The sequence below is a fragment of the Colias eurytheme genome, chromosome 3 (assembly GCF_061535395.1).
Source record: "Colias eurytheme isolate Ceu_HAF_F1 chromosome 3, ilColEury1 Martin Lab GWU primary, whole genome shotgun sequence".
Lineage (NCBI taxonomy): Eukaryota > Metazoa > Arthropoda > Insecta > Lepidoptera > Pieridae > Colias > Colias eurytheme.
Window position 1 is genome coordinate 9,282,137 of NC_142982.1, and position 15,876 is coordinate 9,298,012.

Sequence of the window (15,876 nt, forward strand, 5' to 3'; positions counted from 1 at the left end):
GAATTGTGAAAGCTCCATAAAGAAACTACGCAAACCAAAGTTAATATGATGAGATGTTTTCCAGTAATAAAAGTGAACAAACATTCAGTAGGAAATGTTCGATATATTATTTTTATAAATATGTGTATAGTACGAATATTTTATTGATTAATTTTCGCACAAAGTAGTGCAAAAGCAAGGGTTGCTTTGATACATGAAAATGTCTTTTGTGTTAAGAAATATTTCATAAAATATTATTATTTTCTTTCATCTCTTTTTTTCATTGATCCATCCATTCATCCATCATCGACTCTCTCAGTTAAAAATAACTTTTTGACAATTCTCAAAGTAAAATCCTTCGTGCAAATATATACAAATACATTTGAAAAACAAAAACCTCATCTGCGTCTGACAAAAACAAACTGGAAACCAAAATTGATGACTTAATCACAAGAACTATAATTTAGAGGTATATATTCTCAAAAATAACAGGCTGTCATATCGCTATTTGAATCTATCAATACCGGCTAAACGTTTTAAATTGAAGCTGTATAATCTATACAAATAGTGGGCTGGTGCGTGGGCGACAAGTGCTTGTAATTAATTCGTCTTTGAACATCCGGACTTGCGTAAAAGTTCAATCGTAGTGACAGATAAGGCAATATTAGAAAAGAGGTTGAGGTTTTATAAATTAGTGGACAACAGGTACATTTAAAGCGTTATTGTGTAAGATGAAAACGGTAATTCTCTAAATTAATGGGATGGTAAGGATATATGTCATGGTGTTATATTTCAAACACACTACCTACTACTTTAATTATTTAATTCAAAAGAAAAGCTTGTGTTCCATGTTCATGATCAAAAACGTACTGTATGCATTATGTAGTACATATATATTTTTTCCAAATGAATATTCACCTGTTTTAGACTGCTACGAATATTATTACCATAAACTCAATCTCCTCATAAAGCATGATGCTTTCGATCAAGATAAAAAGAAAGATTCCTCGAATATTGAAATAAAAGAAAATTAATTAGGCGTTCCAATCATTAGTGATAAATATTTAAAACAAAACAACACGGTCTGTTAAAATGTCTGGCGCCTTTAACGAATTTACATTAAACCATCAATATTATTGCAAATGACAATCGAAACAAACATTAATATTCAAAAATACCGGTTACATTTCACCAAACGCGGGTCGAATCAAATCGAGTCGTTAAAAAATCAGTAGTCGTAGGCAGATAGTGTCATGGCCATAAAGAAACTATCGAAGTTCAATAAATAAGTGTGATGCGGCGGTTTATCAATAAAATTGCGTAGTCGATTGGCTGCGCCGGCGCCCACGTGGCCTGTGGTGCAAGTCAAGTGAGCGGCGACTCACTTGGAAAAGAGAAATCGGTGCACCGACACCTCTTCTTATATGAATAAAAACCACTTGTAGAAAAAGAACTTTTCATGTAAGTAAGGAAGTGATAGATCACTACGAGTACACATAGACGCCAAAACATACGATTGAAAGTGGAAAACAATTGCAAAAAAAATGCAATTCTACATAGCGTTTCGTTTATCACAAATGACAAAACCTCTATAAACATGGTTTTTGTACGAAAAAGAAATACAAACATGATACTTATTTTCGCAGTCGTGTAATCAAAATCGCTAGCCGCTTATTCCGTAAACTCGGTCGCAGAGAAAGCTCGTAGCGTGGGCGGGCGCCGGCGCTTCAACCTGATGGAACTCGAGACGCGGATTGTTGTAACATTTGATGACTTTTCACTCGCGACGATGCTAATGACCTTACGATTTTTACCTCGTTCCAAATTTGAAATTAGCTTTTTTACGATTTGTTAAATTATGACCAGTCACGACTTAATCGAAATTCGAATCATGCGTTTTGTGCTAATATAATTAAATTTAAAATTTAACTAATATTTGGTAAATTAATTAATACTAAATTGATATTATGATGATGATTGAAAAGATTAAAACATGCTTGATTTTAATATTATTACGTACCTACCTATTGAATAACGTTTTTTATTAGCAAAACGAAAATAAATTTCAATCTAAATATTTTCAATCTCTATAGTTTACTTCAACTGTATGAAAAAAAAATGTTATGTAATACACAATTTAGAGTCATCTACAGTCGTAACATAATCCATGGAGAGACATAATGTCAACATAATCTGAATCCGTGCCTTCTGTGTGTGTCCTTTTGATAAAGGGATCCTTTGAAACCCCATCCATTGTCTAACGATGTGATGTTTTTAATCTTTGGCGAATAAAGCAGAAAAATTTGCTAAGTGTTAACACCGTTTGCGAAATGTATTTGCTTTATCCATAATTTCAAGTGTGCTTTGCGGGTTCTTTTTGTGTTTTAGTTACATATATATATTATTTAGGTTTATGTATTACTTACACATGATACTATTAAAACAGTAAATTCACATAATTTTAGGACACTGTTACAATTTATTTCATTTTTGTTTCTTTACGACATTATGAAAGGTAATCTTTTTTCATAAATCTATACCTATCGCAAAATTACATCTTATTCAATATCCATTTACCATAGACAAACCCAACTTGGTAACCGAAAAACCCAAATCAAAGTTTCCTTAAGTTCTAATAAGTTACGAAGAAAGTAAGTAATCGAAAATTTTATCGATAAGCAACCGATCCCTAAAGTTGTATCCTGCGAATTCTTGGGGGAATGGAAGCCGCACCAAAGCTATTAGTATGAAAATTGAAAGTCAACATTTTACCTACAGACTTCGATGCTTTCTAGAACGATTTACGACCGCGTGGAGCGGCATTGTAATGGAATATTAAATGTTTACTCTTTATCGTAAAAGTACTTTGTTGAAGTAACTTTAAAAAAGTCATTATGTTTAAGAGTCGACCTGTCTATAAAGACTTTTTGACAGAATATGATTACTGATGATACCGATTAATTGATCCAAGTACACATAATATGACATAGGTAAGTACTGATAAGCATAACCTACTTGTCATAATCGATGGCATATTTTCCATATATACGTGCCTCCAATATTCCTATTGATAATCGAAGCAATTCCAATTGTAACTAATTACAATGAGAACACGTTACTAGTTCAATATTACGACATGGCTTAGTAACATCTAAGGTCACTTCAGTTTTATTGTCATTAACTTTGCAATTTACGACGATCAATTGTGATCAACGGGTGTGAAGACTGTCAAGGGGACATAGGGCAAACAGATGTTTACTAATGATGTGTACTCACACACAGAAGTTCAGTCTTTATTATCATTTATCGTTATAATTTTGTAGGTATGTTGGTTGAATTTTGTATGGCATAATAGTTTATATGTATGTAGCTTACACGACAATAAGATCGTCTTGATTGCTAGGACTATTGTGTGATATAATCAAGGAAAATATCATCATATATTTGGAAGCATTTTCTTTGCCAATATCTTATGAAAACTGCTTTATACGAAATATTATGTGAGCAAAATGTGAGCACAATGAATTTAGAGAATTGAAACCGGTAAAAGAAACACTTAACAGTGAATTATAATGATCCGATGTATAGAATGATGTATTATGTCGAATTCAATGTAGCCCACATTTGCTCTTCAATGCTTTCACGATTTCAATATTCATTAAGTGGAAGCCCACGCGTACTGAGCCTATTATCCGCGAAGCAAATTCAACATAAGCACTTATACATTCGTACCGCGAGCATACAATAAAATTTAACTACGTATTGTATTTAGAACTAGATTCAAATAAAAATGAATAAATCTATATTATGAAATGTTTAATCACAAAATTTATACGGCAATTTTAACTAATTAACATCGTTATTTCTCTGTTCCAACTGTCATGTATAAGGTCAATTTATGCTCAAATGAAAAATGATACTCAAAATGAGCAAGCTGTAATGATATGTAAATCGTGTTATGTGTAAAGAGATATAATCTATATAATTAGTAACACATTAAACATATTTCCGGCCAAAGGTATAATTCGTTTAAGCGTCTGTGGTTTAGCGAAGACGTTCTTTGCCCTACGCCCACGATTGACCTGAACTTCGCCCACGTGCACACTTTATGGGCTCATAATTTCACATAAACTTATAATAAGAAAATTTCGAACTTTATTGCCTTCAGATGAACTGCAGTGTTGTTCGATTTTGAAGAACATAAAACTACAATAAAAAATAATGGCTTATTCTATTTTATTCATTTTGGAAAACTGCTAAAATTAAGGATCGATTGAAATATGCAGGAATGAATTTTTTTGAGAAAGATACGTTTCGAAACAAATTTTATTTATGTTTGGTCGAGATGATAAGCGAAACCTAACTATTTTTTAAAGAATACTTCTATTCGAATAAATTTTGTTGTGTCCATTTAATACTTCACAAAAGATAACAATATTTTGTAGTAATAAAATTTGAATTATTGTAAATTTTATTGGCTGCGAAAAGCGAATGTATCAAGTTTTCGTGTCTGGTTGATAAGCGAACTTGTGTGGCGTACTGCCAGTGTGAAAGTTTGAGGAAACATTTGTTAACTACAAATTGCAGTTAGCCAAGATTACATACAGCCGTCAAAGTGTGTACTTTAGTGCATTATTATAATTACGTTATGATTTATTTCTATCATTATGAATGTAATAATAGGTAAGTAGTTGAAACTCTACTAAAAGAACAACACATCTGACTCGTTGTTATTAAGGTATTTTAATTCGGATAAGTTCGGTATTTAAGTCACACTGAAGCTAAAATATAAATAGAGACTAAATAATATGGAAATAGATATTAGTTGCAAATGTCTTATAACTGTTTTCATTTCGTAGACAGGTTTTAATTATTCATAAGCTCGATTTTTTTACATAGGAATACTGTGTTTTGATACATATAAATCATTTTTTGAACGCCTATCCATTCTATTATACTTTTAAATATTTTTTATCTATAACTTGATGCAAATTTAAGTCGTATTAATAAATTAGCTTTTGAATTCATGCTGTTCATGTATATTTTAATAGTGATAAAATGTTTTGTTTATTTTTTATTCAGCTGCATTAGTAGGAACTGAGCTCATTATTTATCTATGTTCAGTTGCATTGTCGTTTCCCGCCATAAATTATCTCTAGGTCAGTGACATTTAGCTAGCAAGCTCAAATGGCGTGCAAAATGCACAACTTATTGCTTCGTTCGCTGTAAATCAAAAGTTAAGCTCATTGTAGATTCAGAAGCATATTTTATGCAGAAAATTATCTCGTTCGCACAACTTGTGTACTTAGCGGCTGTAAATTAGTTTAAATTTAGTTCTGTAGCCCGTTTTGTCTACTTGATGAAGTGTTATTAATCATAACTCTAGATAGATTTGTTTTGTAATATAGGATATAGTGCTAAATATTTGTTATAGTTGACTATTATGCAGTGGTGCTGAATCTATAGTTTCTTTGTGTGGTATTGAGAACGATTATAGGCATAGCATACAGCACAATTTACATAAGTATTAAAAAAATCATCATAATTTATAATAACTTCTAAAAGCATAAATAAAATATTAAATACTTTAGAGTTCATAATGTAGATCTAATTTCTCCATAAATTGATGCCTGGATGTTTATTTAACCTTATCTCAGCAATTCTCGCCAACAAAATTACAAGGACGTGTAGTCAAGAGGCGAGTCTGCTTTGTGCTAGCAATAAACGAGGTGAGAGACAATTTAAACATAATGTAATATGTAGCGAGGGCATAAACCACTCAAGATATTGCAAGTGTCGTGTGAGAAAAATTACTCCACTTTAAAGAGATTTTCTTCAAAATATTATATGGTTAAGTGTGACGGATTTTGGCCAGGATAAAGCTGCACGATTTTGGGATTTGAGAAACTTATTGTATACTTAGAGCACGCAACGCATAGAGCCCTCGAATGTTATTGACTACTAGCTGACCCGAAAGACGTTAAAATCTGTCTTCACGCAAATTTTCAAACCCGTGAAGTTTATTTGGCCGTTATGTTTTTGCATTATCTTGATTTTTTGGCGAAGCTTGACTTTTTTCCTGAGATCCTTCTCCTGATTATAACGAACACAAACAATTTAAGAAATATCAAAATCGGTCCTACCGTTCACGCGTGATGCCGTGAGCCGGTGACCAAGAGGGATTCAATTTTATATATAGAGATTTTTTAAATATACAAGGTAGCCTATTTTAAGATTTATTTATGTTCATCTATGAACAATGGACGTCGCGAGGCAATGAGTAAACCTTAATTAGTACAAACACATTTATACCATTAACTAGCTTCCGCCCACGACTTTGTACGTGCATCCCCGTTTTTCTCCGTTCCCGCAAGAATTTCGGCCTGCATGCCAAATTTCAGCCCGTTACGTCCAGTGGTTTGGGCTGTGCGTTGATAGATCACTATATCAGTCACCTTTGAGTTTTATATAATTATATAGATTACTAACAACTCTTTCCAGCACGTACCTTTTTCTCCAAAATGACGTGGTTCTCCAGCGCGTGCATGATCGCCTCCGAGACCCTTGCGTCCAGCGCCCGCAGCGCGGCGTCCGCGTCCGCGCGCGCGAGCCGCTCCACGCCCTCCACGTAGCCCGCCCACGGCGCGTCCAGCTCTGATACTAGGGAACCTATGCAGCTAATGGAAAAATAATTCATTAACGTATAATATTTCAAATTATTGACGTGACAACGTCTTATAATTCGATAGAGCCGGCTGCACGCACGAAAAAACATGACTCATGCGGCGTTACCTCGCTCTGAGGCGTTCCATGTAAGGCAAGCGAGAGCGCGGAACGAGCGACAAAGAAGCACAATCGGACGTTGTCACGTTCAACTATCGTCAGTAAACCGACTTAACAGACAACCAATTTTTTTTTATATCCTTCTAGTTAAAAGTAATAGACTAACAACTTTACCTAACAAATGTTGCGATGAAATTTAAATATCATGAAATGGTATTCACAGCGTCATATTATACTCAAGTAGATAAAACAGAGCGTGTCAGAGAAGTGAAATTTCTTTGGAAAGATTCGAAGATACCAAAATCGTAGAGAGCATGAGGCGGAAATCGAACCCGCGTCTTTTTCTATTAATAGAAGTTTTATAAATATATGATTAATATTTAATAAATTAATATTTCTAATAATTAATATTCACCTAGTTGAATTAATCCTTCGTTAAACACCTACTACAATGGTTGAATAGACTACTAACTATAGCCTACTGAAAGATACGTTCTAAATAGATGAAATTAAAATGTCAAGACTTGAAGAATTGAAAGAAATAGACTGAAATGATACTCGACACGTTAATATTATACTCAAGCAAATAAAAATAATCCTTAAAATTAATGACCGCAACAGCTGATTAAGATATATTTTCACAACAACTCAACTTTTAAAAGTTTTAGTAGATAATATATTATGAGACATAAATCCTTTCTATTTTGCTTTCGTTTAAATTTCTAAAAGCTCTATCAAAACAAATTATCGCGAAGCGACATTCAGGATTTAAGAAATTTATTATAACGGTACAATTTTCAATCTCGCAAAAGAATCAAGACCTAAATTTAGTAGCAAAACATTTTCATATAATGGAAAAATAATTTTCGTTTCCTTTTCTTACTAAATGTAGGCTAGCTCCGTAATAAGAGATCCTTTGTTTTCTTTTAATGTGGAAAACGAGTGCATGTTGTTTTTAAAAAGATTCCCATTTTCAGATCGGAAAAGCGTTAAATATTTTTCTTTGTTTATGTCTTTATTTATTGCTATAGTACCTAATTCAAATTGATAATAATGGTGTGGCATTAAAAGTTAATTATACGTACGTATACGATACGTAAAACGACATTTGACGCAAGTAATTATTTTAAACATCAAAAAGAAAACCACCCTCCCATATAACCATTTACTATCTCTAAAGATATATTTAAAATAACTCACCCTCTCGCAACATTAAGGCAATAGCTTCTACAGGGGCTGACTTCGAATCCCTTGCACCTCGAACAGCCAGCCAACCGCAGGATCTTATTGGAGCACTCTTCATTGGAATTAATGACTTGCTCACTGGCTGTCAAAGCACCAGCGCCCACCGCAAGGACTTGCAGTAAGGCTCGTGCCGCTTCAAGCGATTTTGATAGAGATGCACCCAACTGTATGAATAAAAATAGAGTGAATATGTTTAATCATTTTGAGGACTTGTAGTAATGCTCGTGCCGCTTCAAGTGATTTTGATAGAGTTAGTATTTGTTTTAGTTTATAGAGATACACGTTAATATATTTTTATGATGGCTACATTGTGCACACATAATCAATTAGTGAAAGTAATTAGAAATTTTATCAATAGATTGATTTAAATAATATTGAATTATAAATGAATTCAAACATACAACGGAAAATTTACTAAAAATTAACTGTAATTTATTAATAAGAAACAGAGATTAAAAAATATATGTACACTACAAATTATATTTAAAACTAGCGGTCCGCCCCGGCTTCGCCCGTGGTACATATTTACGTTTTCTCTACATAAGAACCATCCTCGTACTTCAAGGAATATAATAGAAAAGAATTATCGAAATCGGTTCAGCCGTTCACACGTGATGCCGTGACAACGCGAAACGGGTACAGACCCGCCGCCTTTTTATAGCTCCCGCCGCGAAGCGCGTCGAACGCGGCAACTGATACACAAAAATAATCCTTATGGCATGATTCTGTATTCACGCGCGATGACTTATAGCGTATATTTTCATGTATAACTTTCGTGTTTCTACACCGATTTACATGATTCTTTTACTATAACCTGCCCAGGAGTATGAAGAATAATTGTGCCAAATTTGGTTAAATTCCGTCGTGTAGTTTTTGTTTCTATAACGAATATACAGACAGACAGACAGACAGACAGACAGACAGACAGACAAAAATTTTACTTATTGCATTTTTGGCATCAGTAGCGATCCCTTATCACCCCTTCATAGTTTTTTTTTTAATATATTTCATGTACAGAATTGGCCTCTCTACAGATTTATTATAAGTATAGATTTAAATATACCTCGTGGTACCTAATAAAGTTTATCTTACTGTTTATATTATTATTTATTAATCCCGAGAATGTAATTATTTAACATTAATTAATTTAATTTAAGGTTCTCCTAACCTAACTGCGGAAATTACCGTTTATTAAGCGTTCGCAATTCGCATACATTTTCATTAAGAAGTAAATGTAAGAACTCCAGTATGCAGAAATAGAAAATATTTTACCTGTTGTGGCACTTCGCCAAACGGCTGAACGGCATCATAAGCGTCTTTTAAGCACGCTTCGTACTCTGGGGTGAATTGCTTCGCATCCAATCTCAACACGTTTTGATACGCAACCGGGAATACCTCTCGAAAGAACTTTTTCGTGCTCTGAGCCATGTCTTTTGGAGGCGGTGATCCCAAATCCACCCCATTCGTGTCTTCGATTTCTGGGTTTGATCGTAGCAACGTTCGAATGTCATCGTATAATGTCGCTAGAGGTGCGTGAGCTCTCGTCGCGTGACTCCGATACAGTTGCGAGAATAGCACAGCTGTTTTGTTTTGAGACTGCTGTGATAACGCTGTCAGATGTTCTGAAAACAAAATGCGACTGTAAATATAAACAACAAAATGTAGGACTTTGGGCAACAAAAGAAAATTAATGAGTGTTAATGACATATAATGGGGTTAATGTAAATTCAAATTCGTACCAATTATTTTAATTTAGACACGAGGTGTTGGTTGAAGTTAATCTATTAGAAAACTATAAAAGATCTATTCTAAGGAACATTTAAGTTTTAATATTCTAGAGTACCTACTGCCGTAAAAAGACGTGCAATTTCTTTCATTTTTTTTGCTCTATTTCAACGGTGTAATGACTGGCGGGCGGCGGGTGCCAACGACCGCTGCCCACTTCTCAAATAGCATTCAACTATTTAATAGCTCAAAATGTGACTTGATGATATATTTATTTTACGCTATCTCTATTCAGTCGAATTAATTACTTTTGTTTGAAAAATAACAATGATTTGTGATCTATAGGCGCTTATAAATGTCGGCATTATTAATACTCATTTTAGTTCAGTTTATCCTTATTTTAAGAATACATATATGTTTTTTCGCATCATTATGAGAATGGTAGGTATGTTGTAATAATAATAACATTGAATTATGAAATTTTATCAATAAGAATTATTAAGTAATTCATAAGGTTTTATTTGTCTTACATATCACTCCTTACTGTTGTTATATTTGGGAGGACAAACAACGCACTCATAAACTTTGATAACGAACATACAGAGAAGCTCACTTTGACAAACTTGTCTTGTAAATAGTTATGTAATTCAAGCTCAGCGACGCAAACTAAAATCAAACAGTTCACAAACAAACAGGCTTAACAAAGCCTAAGTAAATACATATTGTAACGTCTCATATTTGAATTCACAACACCTGGGGCCTACCTTATCTAAAAGGAATGTAAGGAAAAAGATCAAATGCTTAACATTCTTGAGATATAGTTAAGATCTTTGCGTGAAGTCCATTGATATTACACATATATTTTAAACAGAGGCTTGAAATGATGTTCCGGTAGGCGCCGAGGCACAACATAGAAGGATTAACCTAGGATAAAGGGCCGTGTGTATTAATTTATTATCGGCAGAGTTTGTTTTTATCCCTTTTATGTCAAGGTCTTACGTAATATAAGAACATTTTATTAATGAAAAAAAAAACAGCCATGTGAAAACATAACCATAATACCAATAAGTATTAATCATCGACATTAATTAAAATTCGAACACAACACTTACACAGGGGTGGAAAGGTTAAAAGAAAGATAAAATTTTCCATTTAATAAAATCTGAAACAAATCTGTTAAAAATACGCGCTCCTAAAAGCTCTGCACGCTAAGTGCTACATTGTTATTCTATACGAATAAAAAGTGAATTAAGTTTACATGAAGGGAGTGTTTTGTATGTAAAAGCGAGTCTTTGATGTTACAATTCAAAGACATTCAGGCGAGGAATATGAAATGGCACGGACATGTGCGCTTTTATACAGGGCCATTGGTATCTCTGAATGCTTATATGAAAAGTGTTTGGTAATGTTACGAACGGTGCATTTGGCGGCTTTTATAATGCAAGAGTATTAAATATTCTATAGTAGTTGTACACAGCTTATGTGTGACGACAGATGGCATAGCAATAAGGCTTTAACACGGTAGAGGAGGGCTAATGAGTAGATTTGCCTTGTCACCTAATGTAAGCGCCGCCCTGTCACATTCGCTTTGTAGAATTGCGGATGTGATTTCCTCAGGTATAATAATAGAATAACAAGGTTCTTAGATTGCCGTAAACTTAAAGTTTGTAATGAAGCTTATAAATTTTGATAATAGAAAAACGATTTGTCATAATACCATAAATTTTCTGGATTAATTGTAAGAACAACTGATAAATTTATTTTATAAATGTACCAATTAAACTATATTTATTTTAGTACTGTGATAAAATTTATTAAATTTTCTCAAAGCTTGAAAAACACTAATAAATCGTTTATCTAATACAAACTCTTCCAATTTAAATATTTTACGTGTGATTTTAAAAAGTGTCTATGTTAATATTTCAGTTTACAATACTTAACCCATTTCTCTTCAATATTGCCACATTATATTCATAAATCGTGGCCCATAAATACACATTTAAGTTCCCGGGAAAATATTTTGCGTTCCCTACATCATTTTATTTTCAGTATGTTTTTACTGTAAGATTAATGATAGCCGCCATTTTCGCTATGTTAAGAATAAATCTACGTTATTCAAGGCTCGTTATAAGTCGCGTGTCGGCAAATATGATTTATTTACTTGATTGGGAATTGCTGAATAAGTATTCATTTCAGGTATAAGAATGAAACGGCATTTTATGAAGTATAAGGTAATAATACACATGAAATGCATATTTTATATTTTATTTTCGATATGATAATATAGAAACAACGATTTAATTTTCTTGATTTTCCTTTATCAAGAAAATTAAATCGTATAATAGTAGATTTTTTCAAAAGAAAAAAAAACAGTTAACATAGCAAATCTTAAGAAATTTAGGTAAGTAATGGATTCTCAATGGAAATAAAAACATTTGAATTGTTGCTCGAAAAAAAAGCTTTTATTTTTTAAAAGTTGCTCTCCAGAGATCAAGGAGATAAATCAAACTTGATTGTGAGTTAGTTGCCGGAAAATATAGTCACAGGAATTTTCTAAGGTACTCTGATAGGAATTTAAACAGCATGCGACTTTTTGCAACCTGGCAACTTTACATTCAATAAATAAAAAGTATTCATCTTTTAACCCGTCGGCGGGACCTCCAGACGCCCTCAAACGGTATAAACTCTACATTAAACATACTCGTATAACGACTTAAAAGTCTGCCTTATAGTATCCATAAAACTGTTAAAAACTAACTTTGACATATCTAAACACAATTGTTTATTACATCGTTCGTTTAGATATAATGTTCACAGATAAAACAAGCAAGGAATACCATTAGCATTTCTTTTTAATAAAAACTACGCAGTTATAAATGAAGGCGGGAAAACAAAATTATGTTCATAGCGCAGAGAAGAGGTATGCAGGCAGTTTGGAGTGCTGTAATTAGTTATGTAAATTACTGCAAACTTTGTTTATTATAAATGCTGAGCGTTGAAATTTGCTTGCAGTATAACAATAATATATTAATATTTGTTTGTTCCTGTATTTGTTATATGATTAAATTAAACTTACATGGAAATAATTAAGTGACAACTTCCAATTTTACCTTTTTGGATTACAGTAAATTTAGTTATCGAAACATGATTATTATAGGGTGTTATTTAAACGGTTAGCAAAGTATTGGTATATTTGTCAGTGGAAATATATATTATTGGTAAGCTAAAATATTGATATTTGGACAGCAACTTGTGTTCAGCAAATATTTATAAATCAGTCTGCAATATACTATATCATTCTGAACAGCAGTATTTTTTTTACAGCTGAGTATATATTAAAGCTGCAATGAGTGACTATACCTTATTAAATTTTGGTAAGCACTCCGAGAATAAGTAAAAAAATCAGTTAAGTGCCGCTAAAATTAGGTAGTCTAGCAAATAATAAATAAACAACATACTTAAAAAGCACTAAATGGGCTTACTGATGAATCATTTATTTATTCACCCTCAGCCCCTTTAGCCAACCGTCAAAACGCAAAGGAATAGAATCCGCTAGCGATACTTATTGTCATAAGCGTACGATATTTCGCTAAGGATTTGTTCACCCTACCAACGACGAAGACGACCACAAACAAAATTTTCATCCAGTCGCAATTTAACAAAATTGTAAAAAAGACACTTAAAAATAAAATATTAAAATTTCCTGTCGTTCGTGATTGGAATTTTTTTTTGCGAATAATGAATGAAAATATAGATTTTTCGTAGAAACGGTGGCTCCTAGAAAAAAATGTATCGGAAGTTTTTTATAGATAATTTTATGATCTACAATTTTGGTCCTAGGTAATTATATAATTAGCTTACCATCTCGGCGAAAATCGCAAAAAACCTATTTTTTTATTAATTGACCTCGAATTTTTTTTTCTTCCGAGTACCAGTATGACGGGAAATTTTAATATTTTATTTTGAACGAATTTTGTCTGGATGGGAATTTTGGTCGTTGTCGTCCTCGTCGTTGGTAGTGTGACCGAACCATTACTAAAATGTCATGAGCTTATGTCAATAATTAGCGATAGCAGTTTCTATTCCTTAGCGTTTATTCTATTCTTTGCCGTTTAGTCTCGGCCTGCAAGGTAGGTTACTTTTAGTATTATCGCATGGATATTTTGAAGGTTTTGAAGGAATTATAAAGAAGCCGTTTTAGTTTTATAATTATTATATTTCAGAAACAGTAGGGACCAAATATTTATTGTTATTAAAAATTATTATAATGAAAATATCATTATTTTTAATATTATACTTATTGTATAATTGAAGCTCGTTTTGCCTTTGACGGCCGGCCATTTTCCTCTTTTCCCCTATGGGAATTAGGAACTTGAATATTTTCCATCTTTGTAAGACTTTGCATTATTGCTTTTGGTTTCATTTTTAAATCAAATAATCGATTAATTTCGTTTTTTAGAGTGTCACACAAACCGTAAGTCGAGGATAACTCCTTTTTTTCGTCATGATCGTGATTCGTGATCAGCATTAGTTTTAAACAAAATCCCGGAATCTGCAGTGTTGTCCAATAGTAAATAAATCCTTGCAGAGCATTGTGGACCACGTCTTTTCAAATTGTTGCACCTATAATATTTCTTTTTCCCGTCTTCTGTTTCGTGGCAATAATGTAGTGCCCAAGTACCTTCAGTTTTAACGTATGTTTCGGCTTGTTCCCAGTTATCAAACTTTTGAATTAAGTTCCAGTCCAAACACAGCTTTGTTTTCTTCTTAACTACCAATTCTTCACTATCACTACTATTTTGCGTGTCCGAATCATAGTCTGGAACTAACTAACATCTTGTCATCAAACAATCGAAAATATTTACTACTAATTGCCGCACAATCACCGAATGACAATTCTCGCACACGACTGGCCACCTCATGTGCCGGCTTCCAATCAATTCATCATTTTTCAATAAATACGCAAAACAACTATGTATTTAAATTGCAAACATAAGTTGCGTGTAGAAATGTTTTCTGTGCTACCCGAATGTATAATCTTGCTGACCAAGAATTATTCTGCCGATTGACTATTAATTTTGCAGATACATGTGTACATAATAAAACTCGCTGCAATTTTATTTTTAAATTGCTGACCATTGTCATGATTATTTACAAAACACGAATTGCAGCCTGATTTTAATTATTGCTAACAAAATCTTTGTATGCTGACAAAATGATTTATTAGAGGTTATTTCTTGCAAAACAACTTTTAAAAAATGGTATACTCGGTAATTACTTCTCATTATTAAATGTATAGGTAGGTAATGGATCATTTCATCTTTGATATTTCTAGAAATTTCTAATAGAATAAAATTATCATCTACAACTCTTAAAAGAACTTTAATGATTTCAATGGCAACTATAATAAATAATTGATATGGAATTAATTAATCTAAAAATGCTTTCCACACCATTAAACTTGTAAGAGTCAAAGTATAAGTCAAGGACAAGACGGTAGAGCGTTTAATTTAATTAAGTATGAAATAGTTGGCTTCATAAACACGAGTTACGTTCAGGGTAAGGCACAAAGGTGGAATTATTTAAGTTCTAATGACGGTCTCAGGTCTGCGCTTGAAATTACTTGTAGGCACAACACAATGGTACAGAGTTGTAAAGTACACCGAACAAAACATGCTAAGCGATAACGAGCCCTTTTAATTTTATGAGATTGGTCTGTAGGCACTACTCGAGGAGAATATCAGAGTCAAGGTATTGGAAGGCTTAAAATGGCTTTAATAATGAAATTTTAATTTTGTTTTTATTACTAATATAATTATAGCACTATCAAACCTAGTTATTATAAAAAAAAAGAGTCAATCTAAACAAATAGGCTAAAGTTGTTTACGCTCTTAGGTATCAGTTAAAAAACAAAGTAAATATAAAGGTGGGAAAAATGAATTTTTTCTAATCTCGTTACAAAAAAAGTTCGTTGCACATAAAAATAGTGCTGCTTACACGGTGTAACGACAGTTTAAAAGGGACGTTTACACTCCGGTTATTTCCTCTCACCGTCTAACCGAGGGTGTAGAGTACGTATTGTTCTTAACCCACTCATTATGAAGAGGTCGATGCACTTGCCAATGTCAGAATTTACTTTATGCA

The 15,876-nt window shown here is 32.9% G+C and overlaps 1 protein-coding gene across 1 annotated transcript in view; it reads right to left on the bottom strand.

Annotated features, from left to right (window-relative positions):
• The window catches only part of dally (division abnormally delayed protein), an 85,367-nt gene that overhangs the window by 6,693 nt on the left and 62,798 nt on the right, over positions 1-15,876 (bottom strand). The window contains exons 3-5 of the mRNA XM_090120015.1: positions 9,280-9,629; positions 7,963-8,171; positions 6,488-6,656 (exon numbers count right to left, since the gene is read on the bottom strand). Coding sequence (XP_089976141.1) covers positions 6,488-6,656; positions 7,963-8,171; positions 9,280-9,629 — 728 coding nt within the window. The remainder of the gene's footprint in view (positions 1-6,487; positions 6,657-7,962; positions 8,172-9,279; positions 9,630-15,876) is intronic.